The 25,650-nt window shown below is 41.3% G+C and overlaps 1 protein-coding gene across 1 annotated transcript; it reads left to right on the top strand.

Annotated features, from left to right (window-relative positions):
• The first annotated feature begins 1,406 nt into the window (after window positions 1-1,406).
• On the top strand, window positions 1,407-18,140 carry PAQR9 (progestin and adipoQ receptor family member 9). The gene has a single exon (XM_060767781.2). The coding sequence runs from the start codon at window positions 1,525-1,527 to the stop codon at window positions 2,917-2,919; it is 1,395 nt and encodes a 464-aa protein (XP_060623764.2). The 5' UTR covers window positions 1,407-1,524; the 3' UTR covers window positions 2,920-18,140.
• Window positions 18,141-25,650: the final 7,510 nt, after the last annotated feature.

Raw genomic sequence — 25,650 nt, 5'->3', positions numbered from 1 at the left:
GTTGAGACTTCAACTCCCACAATTCCTAACAGCCTCAGGCCCTTTCCTCCCCCCCCCCCCCCCCAGTTGCTTAAGTGGTGGCTAAAACAAGCCAATGGGATTTTGGCCTGCATAAACAGGAGTATCTGGCAACGAAGATCCGCATAGTAAAAGCAATGGTGTTCCCCATAGTCACCTATGGATGAAAGCTGGACCATAAGGAAGGCTGAGAGGAGGACGATAGATGCTTTTGAATTGTGGTGTTGGAGGAAAGTTCTCAGAGTGCCTTGAACAGCAAGAAGATCCAACCAGTCCATACTTCAGGAAATAAAGCTTGACTGCTCATTGGAGGGAAGGATATTAGAGGCAAAGATGAAGTATTTTGGCCACATAATGAGAAGACAGGAGAGCTTAGAAAAAACAATTATGCTGGGGGGAAATGGAAGGAAAAAGGAAGACCAAGGGCAAGATGGATGGATGGCATCCTTGAAGTGACTGGCTTGCCCTTGAAGGTGCTGGGGGTGGTTTATTTATTTTATTTATCGTGTCATCAGCAACCATACCATTGTATTACATTTCTAACAGAACAAAACAATCAATCAGATTAAAAACACAGATTTTGCAAACTTGGTAGTTGATTAAATGTCCTTTGACCAGTATCTGGCCACTTGGAGTGCCTCTGGTGTTGCCGCAAGAAGGTCCTCCATTGTGCATGTAGCAGGGCTCAGGTTGCATTGCAGCAGGTGGTCTGTGGTTTGCTCTTCTCCGCACTCACATGTCATGGATTCAACTTTGTAGCCCCATTTCTTAAGATTGGCTCTGCATCTCATGGAGCCAGAGCGCAGTCTGTTCAGCGCCTTCCAAGTGGCCCAGTCTTCTTTGTGCCCAGGGGGAGTCTCTCATCTGGTATCACCCAGGGATTGAGGTGCTGGATTTGGGCCTGCCATGTTTTCACACCTGAAAACACTTCCAGGTGTTTTGGACTACAGCACCCACAATTCCTAACAGCCTACCAGCTGTTAGGAATTGTGGGAGCTGCAGTCCAAAACACCTGGAGGGCCAAAGTTTGCTCATGCCTGTTCTATGGTGTAGATTAGGCATGGGCCAACTTGGGCCCTCCAGGTGTTTTGGACTACAGCTCCCACAATTCGGAATTGTGGGAGCTGCAGTCCAAAACACCTGGAGGGCCCAAGTTGGCCCAGGCACCCCTCCAAAGAAGATCTACACCGCCTTGAATCAATACATTGGAGCCAAGTGACAGCAGTGGGGCTTCCAGGGGGAGAGGAGGAAGCCGCTCTGGGCTTTTGCAGAGGGAACAGATGGAGAGGGCGGACGTTGGGGCGCAGCAGGGGGTCTCCGTCCGGCTAGAGACGCGAATTGAAGCCGCTTCGGGGCATCAGAGGCGGGGCGGTATCTAGGGAGGAGGAGGAGGAGGAGGAGTGGGAGGAAACTTGTGAAGAAAAGCAAGCCTGGCGAGGCTTGACTGACGGGGATGCCGGCAGGACTACCCAGGTCTCCTCTGCCGCAAAGGCTGCTCCCGCTGCAATGAATGAGGAGGGAGGAGGAGGAAGACGAAGAGGAGGAGGCTGCTACTGCTGCTGCTGCTCCGGTGAAGCACAAATCCACCGCATCTCCTCCTCCTCCTCCTCCTTCAGCAACAGCAGCAACCGGGAAAGCGGCTTACATCACAATCCGGGCTTGAGCTGCTGCTGCTGCTGCGGGGATTGCGGCGGCCTTCCTTTCTCCCCGCGGCCGAGGAGGAGGAGGAGGAGGAGGGCGAGGATGTCCTCCTCGGCGGGTGAGGAGCTCCTCCGGGCGGACGACCCTCGCCCAAGACCCCGGGGCCGCTCGCCTTCCGCCTTGCTTCGCCGCAAAGGAGGAGGAGGAGGAGGAGGCGTCGGAGGAGGAGGAGGGAGGAAGGCGCCGCTGCTCCGCTGGGACGAGGTGCCGGACGACTTCGTGGAGTGCTTCATCCTGTCGGGCTACCGGCGTCTCCACCTGACGGCGCAGGAGTGCCTGGCCTCGGTGGTGCAGCCCACCAACGAGACGCTCAACTTCTGGACCCACTTCATCCCCCTGCTGCTCTTCGCGGGGAAGTTCGGGCGGCTGCTGCTGCTCCGCGGGGCGGGCGGGGGTCTCCCCTCGGACCACCCGGCCCTCCGCCCGCTCTGGTGCTACGCCTCCGGGGTGCTGCTCACCTTCGCCATGAGCTGCACGGCCCACGTCTTCAGCTGCCTCTCGCTGCGCCTGCGCGCCGCCTTCTTCTACCTGGACTACGCCTCCATCAGCTACTATGGCTTCGCCAGCACTGTGGCTTACTACTACTACTTACTGCCAGGGCTGAGCTTGCTAGAGCCACGGACGCTGGGACGGGCCTTGCAGCAACACCTAGGCTGGCAGGTGGACTGTCGGGGCGCCATCGCGGCCTACCGCGCCCTAGTCCTGCCTGTGGCCCTGGCCCTAGCCGTGGCCTGCACCGTGGCGTGCTGCAAGAGCCGGGCCGAGTGCTGCGCCTACCCCTTCGCCGTCCGCACCTTCGTCTTCGTCATGCCGCTCAGCATGGCCTGCCCCATCATGCTGGAGAGCCTCTTCTTTGACCTGCGGGACCGGGACCCTACCCTCTTCGTCCACTTCTACCGCCGCTACTTCTGGCTGGTGGTGGCCGCCTTCTTCAACGTCAGCAAGATCCCCGAGCGCATCCAGCCGGGCCGCTTCGACATCGTGGGACATAGCCATCAGCTCTTCCACATCTTCACCTTCCTCAGCATCTACGACCAGATGTTCTACGTGGAGGAAGGGCTTCAGAACTTCCTCCGCAAGCCACCGGAGGCCTTGCCCACCTTGGCCGGCACCTTGGGCTACATGCTGGTCTTGATGCTCTGCCTGGCCCTAGTCGTCCGGCGCTTCCTCAACGTCCCGGGCGCCTGCAAAGAGGATTGAGGCAGCCTTCTGCCCTCCATTGAGGGGACACGGTCCAGGTTCTTAAATAAAACATGGGTAGTTTGTTCTAAAACCTTGGCCTCCGCTGCAGAACTCCCTCCACAAGGTTGGTTCTTCCAATGAGGGAAGGAAGGTGAGCTCTGGAGTTGTCCAATTGAGCGCCAAACTCCTTGTCGGAAGCTTGTATTTTGCTTGAAACAAAGGTCGGGCTTTCAGAAAAGGCAGTCAAGCCATTGTACTGTATACAATCCATTCTGTTTATTGCTTCCCGATCGAGAGCGCCCAACTCCATGTAGGAAACTTGTGTTTCGCTTGAAACAAAAGTCAGGTTTTCAGAAAAGGCGGTCAAGCTGTTGTACTGTGCACAATCCATTCTATTTATTGCTGCTTCTCAATCGAGCGCCGAACTCCGTGTCGGAAAAGTGTGTTTCGCTCGAAACAAAAGGTCGGGTTTTCAGAAAAGGCGGCCGAGCCGTTTGTACTGTATACAATCCATTCTATTTATTGCTGCTTAGGATACAAAAATAAGCCATTTAGAACTATTGCTTGAAATCTCCTCCAAATTGATCCTCTGTGCATTATTTGATAGTAAGCCTCGTGGACTTATGCCCGGCTTACGTCCAGCTAATGTACTTAGGATCAGGGTTTCAGGGGAACAATATGCATGGACCACGTGAATGCTAGCTACTGATGTCAGACTGTCAGCTCTAGGAGATGTCGTTTCAATTAGCAATATACAGTAGACCTGCACTGATGAACAATTGCAGTTTGGAATCAAATCCCGTTATGTATTTCCTTGGCCTGTTATGCGCTCAAGAATGTGTCTTCTGCTAAAGCACTTGGAAGTCCTATGCACTGGAACTAGGCTTTTGACACAAGATCACTTTTGTGCATTTGTAGTGATGTTGGCCAGAAGGCAAATGTAACTCTGAATGTGTTGTCGAAGGCTGTCATGGCCGGAATCACAGGGTTGCTGTGAGTTTTCCGGGCTGTATGGCCATGTTCCAGAAGGATTCTCTCCTGACATTTCACCCACATCTATGGCAGGCATCCTCAGAGGTTGTGAGGTTTGTTGGAAACTTACCAAGCGGGGTTTATATATCTCTGTAATGTCCAGGTTGGGAACAATGCTTCTGGAACATAGCCAAACGGCCCAGAAAATTCACAGCAACCCAATAACTGTGAATTATAGTAAATCCAGGTTATAATTTGATCAAAAAGCTGCTGGTCAAGCAACAAAACAGAGCTTGTATAAGTGATGTGGCTGCAGACAGACTGAAAGAGAGAAACCCTGCATCTTACAGGACATTTTGTACTGTGAATTGGACACCCGGTTGTAATTACATCATTAGTGAAAGGTCAGTATTTGAATAGGTGACAGCACATAGGTTCAAAGAATGACTGCAGTGGAGCTGCTGTTTAGAACGAATGCAAAAGCCTGTTTGTCAACATAGCTCTGCATTGGCTGGGGGTGAAATGGATGGAGGCCCTGCAATGACAGGGCTAGCAAAAGCCATCCCTAATAGGAGAGAAATGCTATGCTGACTCCTGGATGAAGCTTTCTTTACATAGCATCCCAAAGTGTGCACTGTTTCCCCAGCGTAATGGCTTTTGATCTGGCATTTGGCACCAACAAGATTCAAACCAGAATTGTGGACACACAGGGTTTTTAAGAAAGTCCTGCCAAGTACAGGACCTAATCACCAGCAATGTCAATTGATTTGCACTGTCCTTTATTCTGGAATAACAGCCACTGAGTTTTCATGCCCTTCTGATTTGTTTACACAAGGAGAGGGAATAAGTCAGAGTTTTCCTGAGGGGGAATTTTCCAACCAACCTTGGCAAATTCTTACCCCAACTGGTGAGAGTGGCAGTGTTCTTTGGCCTTGGCGGTTTTATGGAGAAGTGTAGTAGCCTATGGACAATTCAGGGTCCTTGATAAACCCATGTAAAGCACTGGAATTCTTGCTCATGTTCACCGTGACAATATCTCAGGGCTACAATGTTGGTTCAGCTGCTTCTGAATTCTGATTGTATTTAGAAATCAATAGTAAACAAAACAAGACTCGTAGTAGTATAGAAATGAAATTCAAAGATATCCTGTGTTGGGAAAGTTGTGGATGCAGATATCACACTTTTTATTTCAAAGAGAAAAGTTGCTTTTAAAAGCCTAACAGATTGTAATCATTGTGGCATAAGCTCTTATGGTCAAGGTGTATGAAGTATTACCCTCATTTGGTGGATGGGTGCATACAATATTTATCATTGTCTTTGGGTAGAGCTGGAATAGAGAGTGCATACTTCTGCAAGGCTCAGGGATATACAAGATTAGTATAGGGCCCTTCCACACAGCTCTATATCCCAGAATGTTAAGGCAGAAAATCCCACAATATCTGCTTTGAACTGGGTTATCCGACTGAATCCACACTCAGATAATGTGAGATTTTCTGCCTTGATATTCTGGGACTGTGTGGAAGGGCCCGTATAGACCAATCTCTGGGAACAACCCAAAAGATGTTGCAGAAGATGAAGAACAAGTTGATCCATTCGCCTCTCCCATTCCTTTAACAAAAGTCAACCCAATACTTGTGATGGGGCAGCATTTTCCACCTCATCTTAGGGTAGGAGGCTAGTAGGACAGGCCACATGGGACACAGAGCTCTGTCCTTCAGCAGGACTGAATGATCAAAGGTAGCAGCTGCTGCTGCTCACTCCATGCCATTTATCATCCGCTGCCAGTGGCAACTGCCTCACTCCGCTGAATGGAATGGCCAGCCCTGGCATTCTTAGTACCAGCGTTTCAAGATAATGTACCCTTTCTAGCTTTGCTTATTCAAACTGAAAGCTGAGTGGGAGAGAGACATTGGGTCTAATTGGGATCTAAATGAATATGGAATCAAACTTCTACAGTCTTATTACACTGTGTGACATGATTTTTGTTCCTGGGCTGTAAATGTCATTTCCTAATCAGTTCTATTATATAAACATGGGAAAAAAAATATTAAACTGCAAAAACATTGTTTTTGCAGGATACCCTGCAGCACAATTTGCTATAGTTTTTCAATGAATATCTCATAGAATCTCCACCAATCCAACATCCTTTGTGGCAGCCACAAAATGAAGTTTCTAGAGTATAACAACTACTTTCAAAGTACATACCGCACAATTAAACAGGAAATAACACTTTCAAACCAGGAATGGGGGGGGGGGGGGGTCACATTTTGTTACATAGTGTTACAGTGTGGCAGATTCCTAGTGAAGGAGGGCTGGCAAAGCACACCCTTTTAGATTTTTTTCCCCGTCTGTATCTTCTAATTGCCTTTAGGAGCCTGGTTACACAACTAGAATTGTTGGGAGTCATCCAACCCTGTGCCTGAGTCTCATGTTCAAGTCAGAAGTAATATAGTGGGTTTCAAGGTCAGCAGGATGCCTTGAGAGATTTAGACCATTAAAAGAATAAACAGAAATCTTCTTCTGGGGCTCTTTTGCACCAGATCGTTATAGCATCCCAATTCCTCTTGAAGTGTCTTGGTCCCATCTTATGGAAACCTGAGGTTTGTAGTTTAGTGAGGCACTACAGTTCCTCACCTGAGACAGATTAGAGAGATGGGCCAAAACTAACGAAATGAGGTTAAAGAGGGACAAATGCAAGATACTCCACTTAGGCAGAAAAAATGGCATGTAAGGAGACAGATTGGGAACAACAGCAGTACACATGAAAAAAATCTTGGAGCCCTTGTGGACAACAAGTTAAACATGAGCCAAGAACGTCACACAGAGGCTAAAAAAGCCAATGGGTTTTTGGCCTGCATAAATAGGAGTACAGTGTCTAGATCCAGGGAAGTCATGCTACCCCTCAATTCTGCCTTGGTCAAACCTCATGGGTTGAATGGCCCATGAGGCCTTTTTAAACTCTATGATTGTATAATTCCAAGTTCCTCTCCCAAAGTGTAAATCCCTGATAAAGCAGCAGAGGCTGTAGCAAAATTACTGAGAGGTTGCACCTAGGTATAGATGCCTTTTTTTGTTACGGATACATTAACCATATTAGAGAACAGCCTTTCTGCTCAAGACCAATGAGAGAAAAGCATCCTTGTCCAAAACAGCATCCATCATCGCAAAAGCGTTGGGCAGAGGCCTGCCTTTTCTTGCCAACAAAACCATTAGTCATCTACCTAACAGATTTTGGGAAAGTTTGGAATTTTGTTTTCACTACAGGCTCCCAAATTCTCCAGCCAACATAGCCACTAGTTATGCTGGCTGTCAGATTATGGGAAGTTTAGTCCAAAATACAACTTCAAGCTCCAACAACTAGCAGGATCTGACCTAGTCTTTTCCTCCAAAATTCTCTGTACGTTTGGCTGCAGTATTTAGAAAGCAATAAACACTCATGCTTTCTAAGGGATTCATTTGCCACTTACCTGAAAAGTATGCTTTTCCATCAACAAAACATGACTCCATAAAGTTGCCAAACTAGCACTTATCAGATGTGTGATTCTGTTAATTGAGGAGCAAGTTGGAACTAAGATTTTTCTCTTCCGCTCTAGGCATTTAATTGGCTTCCTAAAATTTTGAAGATTGCATTAAGAACAATTACAGCAGTTTGCATGGCTAGTGTGTTCCTTTTGCAAACTTTAGAGTGATTCACAAGTCTGGCAAGTCTACATTTCTTTCATTTCACAATCTTGTGTCTCCAATTCTGTGAGGATACCAGTTTATGATTATGATGAAGAGAGTTTCACTCCACCAAAACATATGCTACAGTAAATCTGTATAAAAGACTTTGCCCCTGCAACATGTTAATTTGTCTACCCCAAATTATTTATATACATGACTCCAGTCCACAATCCTGCGTCTTCAGATTTTAATTCTGTTTGCCTGACAGAAAAAAACACACTTGTTTGACCTGAATAAATAATTTTTTAAACTGTCAATGTGAGGATAGCAACATTATCATTTTGGGAAGTGAAACGTTTACCAATAATTTAGCCAACGGAAGAATGTAATTCTGTATTACTTTTACAACCTTTCTCTGTTCCTCTGGTGCCTCCTAATTTGATGTACTGTAGTAGTAAATAGGCATGAAGAGTCACTTAATCCTTGAATGTGGATAGTCTGGAGGGCTTTTAAAAAAAAAAACCCATAGTGACTCTAATTACTATTTCTTATCAGATGTACAAATAGAGGCACTTTTTTCTTATGAAGAAAGCCTGGGGTGGTTCTGGCTTTTGAAAGTTGTTCAGTGACGAACAGCTGATTTGATTCCTGACCAGACATTCTGTCAGTATTCATCTCATTTTTAAGTCTGTAAAGCAGACAGTATCTTTCGGAGGCAGGAGGAAGAGGGCAGGCAAAGCCAGGACTGTAATCCAACTAGGTATGACAGATATATTACATAACAATGTGGCATCACCAGTAACGTGCAACAAGGAAATTAGACTGTGTAGTTATGGAGGCATACCCATGATTGTCATTGCTGGAAATACAGGGTGTAATTTATCAGTGGATTATTATTGATTTGAACTGAGAAATATCCAGTTACCTCATTGACCAAATTTCATAAATAAGCATGAGCACACACTCTGTAAACAGTGATATTTAACAATGGTTTGTTTTGCTACAACATGGCGGTGTTGTGTTTGAGAACATAAACCACGATGGTATTAATTCACATGGCTTGCTGCAAACTTCGGCCCTCCAGATGTTTTGGACTTCAACTCCCACAATTCCTAACAGTCCCAGACCCTTTTTTTCCCCACCCCAGCCACTTAAGCTAAATGTTATGCTAATCAAATAATGCTTAAGGACATTTTTCAGCCTCTTCAGCTTCTTAGTCTAAACAGACGAGTTGGTTTCACTGTATGTGAGATTGGAGAAGTTACTATTTTGGACCACAGTTTGAGGGTTCCCATGGCAACCATGACCATTGTCCTTGTTGAATATATAATTCTGAGTTTTAGTTTTTAAAAGTTTATTGTTGTTGTTTATTCATTCAGTCACTTCTGACTCTTCATGACCTCATGGACCAGCCCACACCAGAGCTCCCTATCGGCCGTCGCCACCCCCAGCTCCTCCAAGGTCAAGCCAGTTACTTCAAGGATACCATCCATCCATGTTATTTTTGCTTCTTTGTATTTTATTTTGCTGTACTGTAATTTTGGGCTTGGCCTCATGTCAGCCGCCCTAAGTCCTCTTCGGGGAGATGGTGGTGGGGTACAAATAAAGATGATGATGATGATGATGATGATGATTATTATTATTATCCATCTTGCCCTTGGTTGGCCCCTCTTCCTTTTTCCTTCCATTTTCCTCAACATCATTATCTTCTCCAAGCTTTCCCGTCGTCTTATTATGTGGCCATCTTTGCCTCTAATATCCTTCCCTCCAGTGAGCAGCCAGGCATTATTTTCTGGAGTATGGACTGGTTTGATCTTCTTGCAGTCCAAGGCACTCTCAGAATTTTCCTCCAGCATCACAGTTCAAAAGCGTCTATTTTCCTTCATTCAGTTTTCCTTATGGTCCAGCTCTCGCATCCAAAGATTACTACAGGGAATACCACTGCTTTAACTATGTGTACCTTTGTTGCTCATATGATGTCTCTACTCTTAATACTTTTATTGAGATTAGTCATTGCTCTCCTCCCAAGAAATAAGCGTCTCCTGATTTCCTGGCTGCAGTCTGCATCTGCAGTAATCTTCGCACCTAGAAATACGAAGTCTGTTACTGCTTCCACGTTTTCTCCCTCTATTTGCCAGTTATCAACCAGTCTGGTTGCCATAATCTTGGGTATTTTGATGTTTCATTGCAATCCAGCCTTTTCACTTTCTTCTTTCACCTTGGTTAGAAGACTCCTTAGCTCCTCCTCACTTTCAGCCGTCAAAGTGGTATCATCTGCATATTTGCAGTTGTTAATGTTTCTTCCAGAAATTTTAACTCTAGCCTTGGATTTGTCAAGCCCTGCACATCGCATCATGTGTTCTGCTTCCAAGTTGAATAGGTTGGATGAGAGTATATAGCCCTGCCATACTCCTTTCCTAATCTTGAACCAGTTCTGTGTCTTTTCTTACTGTTGCTACTTGGTATCTTCGTTCTTTTTGGTATCTTGGTATCTTTTTCATTTTGTACAATATGAATAAAAACAAAGTATCTTTGTTCCTATTCATATTGTGAGGCCGTAATCCTTGTTAGTCTTAAGGTTCATTACTATATTTGAAGTGGTTTTGATCAGGGAAATATATAGTTACTGGAACAAATAATATCTACATGTTCTTTTTCCAGTGCCTGAACAATTATCTGTGATTTTGTAAACTTTTACATTCTTTTCCTGACTACTGAAGGGTCTCTAAATGTGGAACAGCTGCCAGATTTAACCTGCATTGTATTCAACATATATTCTTAGTATGCACACAATGGGTCTGACATTCGGCCTCCTAAAAATAAATGTTTCAGTGTAATGCAGCCAGAAAAAAACATAATTGTTTTAATGATTTCCTTCAAGTGACTCACCGAGCCTTTGGAATAAATTATTTATTTGAAATATTTCTTCAGGATATGCCTTTGGGGCATCTAGTTGACAAATAAGAAATGCATGAGAAAGTGGAAAAGCCAAGGCGTTGGAACTCTCAAACCTAGGAGGAAGCTCAGAATCCAAGCTAAATTTAAAGCGAGCCTGCAAAGAGGATTATGTAATCAGTTTTTGTGTGCTTATCAGTTACAACATAAGGGGCATCTTGCGGGGCAATGTGAGGCCATAGCAAACAGTAAAAATACATTTGATATTTGGACCATGTGATGTCTTCTATATATATCTCAATTACAGATAAAAGCTTATGGTGCTCATGGGGTTCTTGCTATCCTTTCAGCCATTTACCTGATTGTTCTCCTCATTTCCAGACTTAGCCATTTTTGCAGCATTGGGTCATGTTCAAGATCCGATTTCTTCTTACTAAATATATTCAATGTGATTGAAGCATGCTAACAATCTTAAATCTATTTAGAAATCGATTCTCCTATGAGGTTAGTACTTGCAGTTTAACTTTTTCTGATTCACTGGGTTTATTGAAAGACAGATAGAGCCAACTGGATGTTTTAAACAGGACTTTTAAAAAGGTTTCCTTACTTGTAATGTGTCCACTGCTATATGTCTGCAGGATTTCTAGTATTTAAGTGTTTATTTTTAGTGCTCTGTTTAGTACTCTGAAGGGCACACGTGTAGCAATGCCAGCAGAATTCGAAATTGGTCAGTTATACATAAATATGGGTCAAAGGAAAAGATAAACCTTCTGTAATACAGAGGACCAGAGTTGTTGATGTGTTTGTTTTCAGTTAGTGGGGAACTCCTTGCTAAATTGAGAGCAAGAACTTGACCCTGGACTGCAAATACCAGGAGACTGTTTAGTTTATCTGCAGGCATACATAAAATTCAGGCTGCAGTTTTGCCCATGAGCAGTGTTCGGGAGACAGATTTTTACAGGGCTTTAAATATTCTGCATTGAACATTTGTTGTTGTTATGATAGTGTAAAAGAAGGTCACAATATACTGGAAACGCCATTGCTCATTATGTACTGATTTGCACATGGGATTATATATACTAATAGCATAGAGGGTAGCCTGTCCTAATCTTACTTCATCCAAATATTCTGGACTACAGATCCACCAATTAACGTATTGACAACAGGTGATGGGACTTGTAGTCCAGCATATCTGGAGTGCATCAGCCTGGGAGAGCAGATGTGGCTATGACCAACAAAGTAATACACCTCTTCGTAGTGGAACAACTGTAGGTGTTATTCTTGAACATGATTGTGCACTCATGGAAGAGGCAAGTGTTGTGAATACCAAAGGCCCTTCCACACAGCTCTATATCCCAGAATATCAAGGCACAAAATCCCACAATATCTGCTTTGAACTGGATTATCTGAGCCCACACTAGGATAATGTGGGATTTTCTGCCTTGATATTCTGGGATAAAGGGATGTGTGGAAGGGCCCTCAGTGAATCTTGCTGGATTTCATTCCCTCTCTGTCTCCATCTCTCTCTTTCCTTTTATTTTGTTTTATTAGTGTTTGCTCCCCACAAGAGCCAAGTGTTTGCTACAGAGTACATGATGTTTCATCTGCTTCAGAACATATACCTGTTGTGAATCTTTTGTTTCCAACAGGCTAAAAATATAATTACCTGAGTACATTCCTTTATACTTCAGTATTTAACAGAGAAGTAAATGTGGGAGTACAATAATACATAGTCTACTACTTCCAGAAACCTGTCATTCCTTTGCTGAGATCTGGACAGAAAATTGGGATGATGACTGTATTTATGTGCCCAATGGTTTGAGGTTTTTGAGAGATGGTTTCTGGGAAACCAACTCTCATCATGTTAAAAATGATAGGATCCAAGATGCCCACTGCATGCCCCATAACTTCTGTTACTTATAGGAACACCGCCACTGATACCAATAATACAGAATTTTCAGAGGGGTTCTGGGACAAATCTCTCCCCACACACACATTAAAGTAGCTCCTGCCTGCTTGTAGAAGAGTCCCAGGCTGACCATGCTGGCTGAGAGTGTCTGGAAGTTGTAATCCAACAAAGAAACTTTTTCAGACTCTGTCCATCTATTGCATCCTAATCTCCCTCATCTAGCCTCTGGCAGTGGTTGGAATGGCTGTTACTGCCTGAAATGTATTGCTGATTGAACTGCATTATATGGTCCGTGTACTTATATAATGCAGTCTAACTGCATTAACTGGTCTATATGAGTCTACACTGGCAATATAATGCAACTCAATCTATATTCTAATGGCAGGGTAGGTGGGACCCAAGACACTCATACTTGGAACACATTCATTGGAATTGATAGGAATTACTTGTGAGTCACGAAAATATTTATCGTTTCCTTACATTGTAGAAAGGCTAACACATTGGAATCTTAAGCAGCAACAAAGAAGGGTTTAAATGCACAATGTGGTTCTTCATGTAAAAAAAAAAAAAAAAAAAAAAACAGAAACCTGCCAGGCCAAAAAAAATTACAATTTTACATTTTTTGTGTTCTGGTCCTCTCTTGAAATTCATTCTCTGTTTGCAGAGTAGGGAAATCCTAGCCAAACTACCTATTTCTAGTAAAAGTATGACTTGTTTTTCCCCTGTGTTTGACTCAACAAAGGCTGTATCCATATGTGTAATATTTCTGCCAGGACAATTGTGAGGAAATGTTGTATGGTGAAGCTAACTAAAACCATTTGGTTGCTGCCTACATGCCTTACAATCGCTGCATCATACACAGAGTTAATACCCATATATGCACATTATACCTACCAGCGTGACTAGAGTGCTGAATTAGGATTAAGTAGTTACTTCAATTCTGATCTGAGTTTGGTTGTTAAGAGTTTGTTATAATCATATGCAAATTATCCATAGACACAGAATTTCGTTTATATCATCTTTCTAAGCACTATAAATACATCCTGGTATTTTTCTCTGACTGCTGTTTGCATGTCAACTAAGACATTGCTTGTGTCAGATATGGTTTGTTCCTTTGACCAAACAAGCCAGTTCTCTTCTCCCATTCACTTTTTCTGAGTATTTCTCTCTTGCTCCTTTTGTGAGCTCCTGTGTCAGAAAGACAGCTAGTAAGAGAAGACATAGTTGTGGGTTCAGCTATAATGCAAGACCATGGCTAGTGAGCCAACAACAAACCATGACTTCTAATTGTGGTTTGGCACTAACAGGCAAGCTATGGTTTGTTTGTAGTACCACAACAAATCAGGATGACAGAAACTGCAATCTATCTTAGCATTATGTGCAAATCTGACCCATTTTTCCGGAAGTAGCAAAGCAGGATATTATGGAGGACAGGAGTTTTGTAATTTTCTCTTTATCACTGTCTTTCCTTCTTTCTTTGGTATGTCTAAGGCTAGCTCTGCACTGCCATATAATGCAGTTTGAACTACATTGAACTTCATTATATGGATCTACATTGACCTTTTAATACAGTGTATTATATAGCTGTGTAAATACTGCCTCACACAGAGAGAGACAACGAGCACAAAAACAGACATCTGTTGAGCCTCTGGGTATCTTCCCACCAGATATAATGATAATGGATGATGCCTTTAGGCTGAAATCCAGAAATAGTAAGTCAATCTGTTATTTCAAGCACAGGTTTACTTTATGGAATACTTTATCAGACTTTGTGTGCATATGTAAAACCATGGATAATAGCAAAGCCTATTATTTTCAATGGAACAAATACTGAAATAGAAGGGGGTGTAAAATGTATGGAAACCCTAAGACAATAGGTGATTAAATGAAACTATGGATAAGTAAAAATGTGTATATCTGTTTCACAGATATAAAGTTCATACTTAACTTCCTGAAGTAAGTTCTACCATAGACTCTCAGTTCACTGGGACTCAAGCAACTGGCAAAAAGTCAAAGAAATAATACTTTAAATAAAAATTAAAACAAAATGATTTTAGTAGAAATATAAGTTTTACTTAAGTTTGCCATTATTTGTCTTAATTTGCTTTTAATTACTGTATCTCAATATTAATATCAAATCAATTCAGATATTTACGGTATGGTATAGTATGGGGCATAGTTTTTGGGCTATTTTAATAATAACTCTCAAGCAACCAGAAATTACATTCATCTAATTGCGTGCCAGTTAACTGAAAGTCTGTTGTATTTAACTTCACTGTGTCTAGATTGTTCTCTTATTTTGAATTTAGTTTCAACGTCTTCACTGGAATTACATCTGAAAGAATTAAGATCTATTCATTTGCATGGGAATCAGCACTTAATCAACAAATGATACCAGGCACATAATTGGTGCTCCTTTGCCTCTGTTTTCCCACCTGTAAAACTGATGTGTCTTGCACTTATCTACCTCATCAGAAACATTTGTAGGTTTGGTAGTATTTGCAAATCACTTTTAAAACAATGCACAATAAAGTGCTAAGGAACTCATGAAGCACTGAGAACTAAGAATGTCATTTTTCCCCCCTAGTGGCTTGTTATCTCACAAATACTTGTATTGAAAGCGCAGGTACCTGTATAATAAAACATTGTGACATAAGTATAAGATTCGTCTTTTAGTAGCAAAGGACTCACTCCTTGGTGGGACTGCTTCAGATAAGTTAACTTGTCCTGACGCACATTGCCTTCCCTTTTAAATAGCTTTTCTGAACAAGTGGTACAGCTGAATAGGTGAGAAGGACAACATGTTATGAAGGGGTGGGGGGTTACTTGAAGAGTGTTGTTAACAGGAGCTGGGAAGATTTGAAAGGCAGCTTGTGCTGCAGCCAATATAAATGAAGAATTTGGATTTGAGCCAGTAGATTCTCAGTAATCCCCACCGGGCTGTGAGAGGAAGTCCTGGTACTCTTCAGGCGATCATAACAAGTCCAATTTCCTAAATCAATCTTGTGGGACAAGGTTTAAAGCCAAGCTTTCGTTGTAAGATTATATCATTTTCTATCTTATTTAGTGCGGTTGTGTATAATTTTTAATGAGTGGTATAGACCTGCAACTTTTTGTTGTGTTGTTTTTATAGAAAAGAAAGAGGATGCAGATCTCTTACTTTTCCATATCTGTGTTCCCAAAAGCTCACTTGGAATTTCTCCCTTTTAAAACATATATCAAAGGGAGCTGTCCAATAAAGCCCATATTGAATGAAAGAGAGACTCTAGCACAGGCATGGGCAAACTTCGGCCCTCCAGATATTTGGACTTCAATTCCCACAATTCCTAACAACCTCAGGTCCCTTCCTTTCCCCCCTCAGCTGCTTAAGGAAGGGGCCTGAGACGGTTAGGAATTGTGCGACTTGAAGTCCAAAACACCTGGAGGGCCGAAGTTTCCCCATGCCTGCTGTAGAAGCTACTTCAGCTTTTCTTCATAAAAAGAAAAATCAGTTCTTCATAAAAAGAAAAATCAATCAGCATTTGAAAAAGGCATTGTTTGTTTTGGGGTGTAAGGTAATATCAGTTTGATGATTTGTAATGCTACCTTCCATTTGCTGTGTGCCATAGGAATGGGAGGAAAGGGTTAAGGGAGAAACAGTGGATGGAGTCATGCAAATTCCACACCCATGGAGAGAGAAAGGAATCCTGGGGTGTGCTTTCTGGAGGAAAAACAGAACATCTAGGATTAAATTGTCCCTGTATGAAAATCTTGACTTGGGTAGTGAGCAGTGTGGTATTTGGGGAGGACATTGGCAGGGTTTGGGCCACAGGTTCATGGTGCCCGCTGTAAGCTGCAGTGTCCTTGGAGGGAGTGCTATAGGTAGTTCCTCAGCACTGCGATTTAAAGCTGTTTGTGGAGGTGGGAGGCTGTCTGTGTAAGTGAATACCTCCACCACATAAACACATAGATAGATCGATAGACCGACCTGGGGTTGTGTAAAAATTTCTCAGGCAGGAAGGGGTTGTGAGTGGAAAAAGTTTAAGAAGCCCTGTTCTATAGGTTTTGGACTTCAACTCCCAAAAGCCAGAGCCAGAGCCAGAATTGGACAACAGTCAGGTATTCTGGATGCCTAAGTCCTTGACCTCTGGAGGACCAGCTTTTGTGAACTACTACTATAATGCTTCCTGATACAAACATAAGTTTCAGACATCACTACCTAAATCCATGCACAATGACTGAGTTATCTGTCAAGATGATATTTTGGTATGTTTTTGTTTCCGCCGATGAAATGCAGCTCTCAGAACCAGTGCAGGAGTGCAACTGTGTCGATAATATAGTCCTCCCTCACATTTGCAGAGTCAGAAGGCAGAACTCTTACTTAGAAGTACCAGCATACTCGTGCATTTATTTCCCTGTGTCATTTCAGAGAGCAAATGCGGGGCTACAAATAGTACGTGCAAACTGGCCACCTATCACCTGGGGCAGAGGAGGCTTGAACTCTGTTGTGGAATTTGTGGTAGCTTGTTGGGCAAAGTTTGAAATGATATGCATCTCAAGGAGAGGTTGTTGTCCTTCAGGCACAAGCACAGCTTTCTTGTCTCCCTAAAGAGAAATGAGAGCCCTCTCCCTTTGTGTAAGAAAAGAAAGTGTGTGGGGTGAATATTGCAAATTTCTTGTGCATCTTCTGTTGCCGCTTCCAGGCAATGTCCAGGGTTCAAGAGCAGTCATTGAGTTGATCCAACAATCCCTTCCCATGGATTTGAGATCTTGTACATTTTTTCTAATTGTTTTCATTTGCTTCCTGACAGTTTGTCAGAAAAGAGCAGGGAAGTAAGATGCAATATGTGGCTAAGATTGGAAAGTGCAAAGAGACACTTCCATTCAACCATCTTTAGGAGACTGGCATCAGATGCAGTGAGATCTTTCTCTCTTCTAGTTGCTTTCCAGCCTCCCTTGGCTTTCAGATCTTGGAGGGAGTAGTAGTTCTGTACAGCCTGATCTCATCTGATTTCAGGATCTAAGCAGGATCCCATTCTTGTATCAGTGTCCACCAAATAATAACAGGGTTCTGTGAATAGGACAAGGAAAGAATCTTACCTAAAATCCCAGAGAGTTATTAGAAGTCAGAGTTGATCATACTGACTTAGCTGAACCAATGGTCTACCTCAGTGGTTCTCAATCTGTGGGTCCCCAGGTGTTTTGGCCTACAACTCCCAGAAATCTCAGTCAGTTTACCAGCTATTTGGATTTCTGGGGGTTGAAGGCCAAAACATCTGGGGACCCACAGGTTGAGAACCACTGGACTACCTCAATATGAGGCAGCTTCCTGCATTCCTGTGTACCATGCTCAGGTTTACTACTTTCTGTGGAATTTTCTTTTGCCTTGATGGGCTACAGTATCCCATAGACATGTCAATGAAGGAGATAATCTATATGGGTTCTCTATATCCATATAATACATCCCAGTGAGAATGTATACATCAGGAATTTTGACTGCAGTCAAGGGTTTCTTGCATGCAAAAGGTCTGTAGAACCATCTATGGGATACCTTTGTACCTGCAGCTGTGTTGAGTTCATGCTTAATATCATTGTTAATTTGAAAATCAAGTGCATGAAACAAAACAGAGTTCAAGTATGAACAAAACAGAGCAAAAGTATTCATCTTAACCTTTGTTTTTGCTTGTTTGCATTTTGAAGGATTTGTTCTTTGTAAAGCCTTGGGTGCTAATTGTATTGTATAAACAAGTACTGTACCCATTTTTGGCAGAAAGGGTAAGTAAAAAGTTCTGAATAAAATTGTTTCTGAAATCAGCTTTTAGATCACTTGTGTGTATGAACTCTGTTGATAAATATTGGAATTGCTGGACTGTTATTTGTGTAACATCCTCCCATTTTATTTACATTTATGTGAAAGCGACAGATTGAATCACACACTTTGCACAAACTAATATATTTATTTTTATTTATTTAGTTACTACTTTTATATACCGCCTTTGTTACCCAAAGGGGACTCAGAGTTGGCTCACAGGTAGGCAACAATTCAATGCCATAAAATATACATACAATAAAATAAACATATACATTAAAACATGACATTAAAAATACATATAAACATTTAAACAATTATTAAAACCACGCAGTTCAAATTCGTAACCCAAGTCTGTTCCAGGCATCATTGCAATAATATGTATTTACTTACTGCACTAAACAAATATTGTCCAAAGGCTTATTCCCATTAACATGTTTTCACTTTCTTCCTGAAGGGCAGGAGGGAAGGGGCTGTTCTAATGTTGCCGGGGAGGGGGTTCCATAGCCTAGGGGCTACCACCAAGAAGGCCCTGTCTCTCGTCCCCACCAACCGCACCTGCAAAGGGGGTGGGACCGAGAGTAGGGCCTCCCCAGATGATCTTAATATCTGAGGTGGATCATACACATGACAGTACAGTTTTTATTGGATTTTACAACATTTTTCGTATAAGCAAACTAAATAGAAAAATCCTCCATATGCTTCTAAGATTTGAAAAGAAATGGAGACATGTACGTTTTATAAGTGTGCTATGAACTCTTAGAAAAATGGTAGTACTGTTATAAATCAACCATATAGGAAATGAAAGTTTTTTGACTAAGCATCAGCTGGTTAGAAATTGTGCATAATCTGATCAAAAACATGTTGTCTTGCTTGTCTGTTTCTGCTGTTGTCTATATTACTACTACCTGATCATCTGATGATGATGATGCAATTAATTCATATCCCACATTTTTTCCAATATAAAACTTAAAACAAGTTAGAGCAGTTAAAACAAGCGTAGTTAAAAAAATCTCACCATACATAAGGTAAAAAGTAGTTAAAGTACCAGAAAAGTAAAACTAGATAAAACATAAACCAATAAAAACAAAGCAAATGAAAACCTAACATTATATAAGCCTGCTTCCCCTAAAAAAGAGATTACTTTCTTTTTAATAAGAGGTTCAGAGAACATGACCAGATTCAAAACTTCCTCTGTATCTTTCATGGCACCAAAAGATCATCAATCTTCTGGACTTCTATGTCTTAGGTTTTTATCTATGACTTAGCAGTTCATAACTAGCTTTCACTATCTCCACAACATGAACTACCTAATTCAGCTGAAATAAGAAGAGTTCCATTGCTCATTAATCTTCTCATCCGATGGGTACTGTAAAAACAATGTGTTTTGCAAAGTTGGATAATATCTATTAACATTAGGATATCGTGATGTCTCTTCAAATTGCTTTGTTATTCATTGTTCTTTAGACATAAGATTTTGCCTTTCAAGGACAAATAAGGTCTTTTTTTTATTTCTGCCCAGTGAGTAGAGCCATAAATGTTCCGCTCTAGGTTGGATGGTGCTAATGCTATTTGTTTTCCAGAGACCCGTGTTTGGAGTCTTCAGCAGCATTCTTACATGCAAAGCACACAGTTGGATGGATAGAAGGGTTTATTTATCTTTATTATTATGTCCATGACCACCACCCAAAAGTGAATTTGTGCTGACAGAATTGCTTATTTGAGCAGAGCCAGAAAGGAGTTGTTCACCCTCCTCCTAAATCCAGTTGTGTATCCAGAAAACTAGAGAAGTCTTTTGGGGGATGTATTGGCAGCTGGAGAAGAAGGAAGTTCTATCACGTGTTGGCACCAATTAACTTGAGATTAGCGGTAGACCCATATTATTCTCCTCTTCTGGCCCGCACAGAGAAGGAACTGCCACATTAAAATATTTATATTCCAGTTTTGTAATTTGTCTTAAACTATAACAATTCACAGAGCACTCCTCTTACCATTAGGTATCAACCAGTCATGGTTCCTGAGGTGAATTGCATCGAGCCATCTCATAGATCAGCAGTTTCCAACCTTTGGTCCTCCAGGTGTTTTGAACTTTAACTCCCAGAAATCCCAGTCATCTGTTCAGCTGATAGGAATTGTGGGAATTGGAGTCCAAAACACCTGGGAACCACTGTCATAAATGCATACACCGTTCTGACATGGTATTACACTGCCTACATAATACTACTATAGAAATTGAAATGAAAAGTAACATCCATTAGAAGATCATTATGGCGTGTGGAGGGAATCCTTTGAGTACCTCATATTTTAAGATTAACTGTCATCCAGACAGATGGCATATCATAACCTGCTAGATGGGGTATCGTAACCTACCTACATATTTTACAACTCTGTCACCAGAAGAATTGTAAAATGTGTCCCAGAGTTCCAATCTCCTTTAGTGTTTTCAGCAGACAAAAATTACTTGGACGAATTCCCCCAAAATATCAATATCTCTGTTGCTTACTTTGTTTGGGGACGGAGGGCACACTAGCAAAACTGACAGCTATTGAAAATAAGCATTCCACCTGACACTGGGGTTTTGGCTATTACAAACTCTCAGACTGTCCCAGTTCAACTAGCTGGTCCCTCTGTTGTCCCACTTTCTCAGCTACTTTCAAAACGCCCTTGTTCCTTTCTTTTTGTCCCACTTTCCTTCTGTGTCTTTGGCTGCAAGCAGGAGGGAGAACAGGGTAAGGAGTTCTTGCCCTTCCCGTTAGGCTGTTTATGGGGGGGGGGGGTTCTCAGCCTTCCCTAAACTCTGTGCATAAATTCAAAGATTGTGCTGTCAAAATAATTATTGTATGAGTTTTTTCTTGTTAATAACTTTTGTCCTCTTGTTTCTTTGCCATCCTTTTGAATAGCCTCTGATATTGCTGACCCATACATGCTGCAGTTTTTACTTGTGAAATGCTGGTGGACATGTGGTTGTGGGATGATACTCTTGATTCTGTACCCACAACTACCTCTGTGAACCTGGGCATTTTAAAACTCTGTGAATCTTCAGTATTTTCAATCAGATCAGAAAATTCCCTGTGTTAAGGAACTCTATTTTAATCTGCTTGGAGGAGGGCTGAATTCTCTTTTGCTGTTTTATCTGATCCATTTATTCCCAGCATGACCTCAATATTCTGTACATGTCTTAAGATGTCTTTTATTTTTCAAAAGCAATCATCTTCTCAAAAATTTTTTAGATAATCTACTTACGTCACTGTCTTATGTATTTTTGAATAGAACATTGAATTTCTAAAACTGAGAAAATGATAAATCAGTGGCGCAAAGGGTTAAACCCTTGTGCCACTGAACTACTGACCCAAAGGTTGGCTGAACCACTGATCTGAAGGTTGGCAGTTTGAATCCGCGAGATGGGGAGAGCTCCCATCTGTAAGCTCCAGCTCCTGACAACCTAGCACCTCAAAAACCCAATTGTGAATAGATAAATAGGTACCGCTTCAGTGGGAAAAGCCAAAGAGATGCTCCAAGCAATTTTGATGGCCACAAAACCAGAAGGTAACAACACAGACTCCCCAGCTTGAAAATTGAGAAAAAAGCACCTCCTCAGAGCCAGAGATGAGTACCGCCTCCAGAAGCTGGAGATGAAAGGAGAAGCCTCTGCCTTTGTTTGTGTTTGTCTGTCCCATTGTATATTATTACAAAGGCAAGGAATGTTTGCCTATGTATGTAAATCCATTCTGAGTCCCCTAGGGGAAAAGGACAGAATATACATAAAGTGTATTATTATTATTATTATTATTATTATTATTATTAAAGATAGAGGTATGAAAACCATAAAACTAGGACTGAAATCTGTCCCATACTTTCAAAAGAATTTGCCTTGATACTGCCACCATCTCCCATTTTTCCATTTTAGAATCATTTTTTAATAATTGTTCTACCCTGTAGCTTTGTTCTTATGTTCATTCAAGCAAAGCATCCTGTACAGATTACTTACTAAGACCCAGTTTTTGTGGGTCAAGTGGAATCATAAGCTTGTCTTAATTAAGTTCTCCTTATCCTTCCTTTAGTAATTCTCCTCATCGTCCAATTACCAAGAAGGTGTGTTCCTCCTTCCTGACACTCATTTACTGCATACAGTGCTCTTTTACGCATTGACATTACATTGCGTATGCAGTGCTTTAGTGCCTACTTCCTTCTTTGGGAGTAAACCCAGTAATAGGATTTACATCTGAGTGAAATAGGACAGCACTGTAATGATAATAGGCAAGGTGTGCCTGTTTTGTCAATGCATTATTTACTTGCTTTATCATTGCATGGAATTAATATTACATTAACAAAAAGTAGGCCACTACCTCAGATGACACAGTATTGATCGCTGGATTATCTACTGGATGCACACATGAGCCAATACAGTGATTAAAGCAGGTGCAAAGGTTGTAGCTTTAGAGTCAGGTTTCTGCATTATTCAAAAATGCTTCTATCACACCTTCCCTTTTTAAAAGATTCAGGTCTCTAATCGCAAGCTAAAACAAATGTCATACAACAACAATATAGAAAGGAGAATACAAAAACTAGAGAGCAACTATTGAAACAACTGAACATTCTGCAGCAATAACAATAGCTATTGTTATTGTGCGATTTTGTTATTGGGTTACCATAAATCATTTCTGACTTAAGCCTGCAGAAGAGAAGGCTGAGAGGAGACATGACGGCCATGTATAAATATGTGAGAGGAAGTCATAGAGTGGAGGGAGCAAGCTTGTTTTTTTTACTGCCCTGGAGACTAGGATGCAGAACAATGGCTTCAAATTGCAGGAAAGGAGATTCCACCTGAACATTAGGAAGAACTTCTTAACTGTGAGAGCTGTTCAGCCGTGGAACTCTCTGCCCCAGTATGGTGGGGGCTCCTTCTTTGGAGGCTTTTGAACAGAAGATGGTGCTTTGAATCCAATTTTTCTGCTTCTTGACAGCAGGTTGGACTACATGGCCCACAAGGTCTCTCCTAACTCTATGATTCTATGATTATGGCAATCCTAAAATGACTTTATCATTAGGGTTTTCTAGGAATATTTATTCAGAAGGGCTTTGTTTTTACCTTCCTCTGAGGCTGAGAGAGTGTGATTTGCCCAAAGTCATAGTTAAATGCTCAAACCACTATGTCACACTGACTCTCAAAAAAGGATTAAAAATACCATGTTAAGAACAAACCAGTGCAGACTCTTAAAAGCTACTTATTGTCCCAAAACTCTCCTGAACAAGAAGGTTTTAGCCCTATAGTGAAAGAGTGCTAAGTATAAAGACATATCTCTCCCAGGATAGAATTCCAGAGCCTGAGTACAGTGATTGAGGAACTTTTCGTACCATGTAATTATGGTTCCACTTTAACTACCATGACAACACCCTATGAAGCCTGGGGTTCATAATGTATTAAGGTACTAAAATTCTCTAGCTGAAATTCGAGGCAGCATTTTCTAAAATGCAAATCTCAGGAATTTGTGGGATGAAACTGTAGCAGTCAAAATGGAATTTATTACTATAATTGCCTTGTTTAAAAGAGTTCTCTGAAAGTGCCAACTGTGCATATGCTTCTGAGGCAGACACACAAGCGATGTTCATTATGGATGTCTTCTGCATACATAATGACTGAAAGTGAATTCAGTGAATATCAAGCTGTTTGGGTAAAACAGTGGTCCCCAACCTTTTTTTGACCAGGGACCACTTGACCAGGGACCACTTTGACCAGGGACCACTCTCCAACATTAGTACCTAAAGGATTATGAATCAGCTTTTGGTCAACTTTAGATTCAGTTTGGTTATTTGGGATGCTGATTCAGAAAATTGTATTGGATAGGCCACATCAGCTCTAGTTTCTGATACAGAACATATGCCATCCAGTAGTCACCATCTGCTTACTCACAGAAAACCATATTTAATAATCTAGAGCTGGTGTGGTAGTAGTAATCTTTCGTGGGTAGTCAGCCTCTGCCCTCCTGTCATCCCCATTGCCTCGGCACCATAAGAGGGTTTTGGGAGACCAGTCGCTCTCTTTGCTACGTGGTTTTGAGGCAACAGTGTAGTAATGGTGAGACCACGGACCATATTTTCATTCTTGCAGATCACTGGTGGTCTACAGACCACAGACCCCCCCCCCCTTTTTTTTTTTTTACAGAAAAGTAGCAATATGTCAGTAAACAGCAACAATCCACCAACATTTATCAAATGACAACAATTGGTCTGAAAAGATACACTGTCAGCTCTAGCCTATATCTTAATCAAATACAGGCAGAGTGTCCTTTTTCCAAAATGCATGGGAACAAAAGTCTTTTGATTTCTGATTTTTATTTTATTTTATTGGATTTTGGAATATTAACATATATACAATGCCATATCTAGGAGATAGGACCTTAGTCTAAGCATGAAATTAATTTCTGTTTCATATACGCATTGCCTGAAGGTAATTATATGCAAAATATGTCAGAGAAATTCGGGGGCATATGCGCAGCAATTTTTGCATGAAACAAAATTTTTGTACATTGTACATTGAACAATCATAATAAAATGTATCACTGTCAAATGAAGGAAAACTGAAAAAACATATAAACTGGGACTTGGTGAAAAACTATTTCAAACAACAAAAAATAGAGGTCATTCCTTGATCCTCAACAATATAGAATACAAATAACTGTATCACAGGAAAGCATACTGGACTATTTAAAATGAAAGACATTTTTTTGTTTTCATTTTTTCTCTATTTTTTTCTCTACCATGCCTTTGGTTTTTTCAATATAAATATAGAAGATCTTCAAAGAATAGATGGAAGTCCAACCCTTTTTCTTTTTTTCTTTTTTTTCTTTTTTTTCTTTTTTCCTTATTTTGATTTTTAATCTTTAATTTTTATTTTTATTCCCATTTTCCCCCTTCTTTTTTCTCTCTCCCCACAACACCCTATCTTTATTATTATTTCCTACTTTTCTATCTCCTTCACAATTATTCCCCCACTTTCCTTGTACCTACACTAAAACGCAATAAAAGTGATTTTTTTAAAAAATGTATTACTGTCTCAATCACTCATGTGGGCAATTCTGGATTTAGGAGTATTTCAGTTTTAAGGATTTAAACTGTTTGTTCTTAATAAGATTAATGTTTAATTCTATTTTAATGTTTGTATATTTTAAATTTTATTTCATTGGTTGTAAGCCACTTTGTTTCTCATTTGTAGAGAAAAAAACAGGGTATAAATTATTATTATTATTATTATTCAGATTTTGGATTTCCAAATAAGGAATATGACACCCGTAATTTATCATTTGTTTTGCATGGTAATCCTCAGGATATTTCTCATGCTGTAATTTTTATTTACTAGCATACTTATGCAATACATTGCTGTTGCAAAAACCAGTATTATCGATACTTAGTTGTTCCTAAATTGCCAACACAGAGGTACCTGTTGTGTGTAATCCTTCCCTTGTAATAACTTGCAATTACAGGCATTCCCCGAGTTAGAAACATCCAACTTGCAAATGACCCA

This window comes from Anolis sagrei, chromosome 3, assembly GCF_037176765.1.
Source record: "Anolis sagrei isolate rAnoSag1 chromosome 3, rAnoSag1.mat, whole genome shotgun sequence".
NCBI lineage: Eukaryota > Metazoa > Chordata > Lepidosauria > Squamata > Dactyloidae > Anolis > Anolis sagrei.
The sequence above is the reverse complement of the archived record's forward strand: the minus strand, read 5'-3'. Positions and strand labels throughout refer to the sequence as shown.

Excerpts from the sequence above, each read along its gene's own strand:
- PAQR9 (XM_060767781.2), top strand. The coding sequence starts at position 1,525 with ATGAATGAGGAGGGAGGAGGAGGAAGACGAAGAGGAGGAGGCTGCTAC.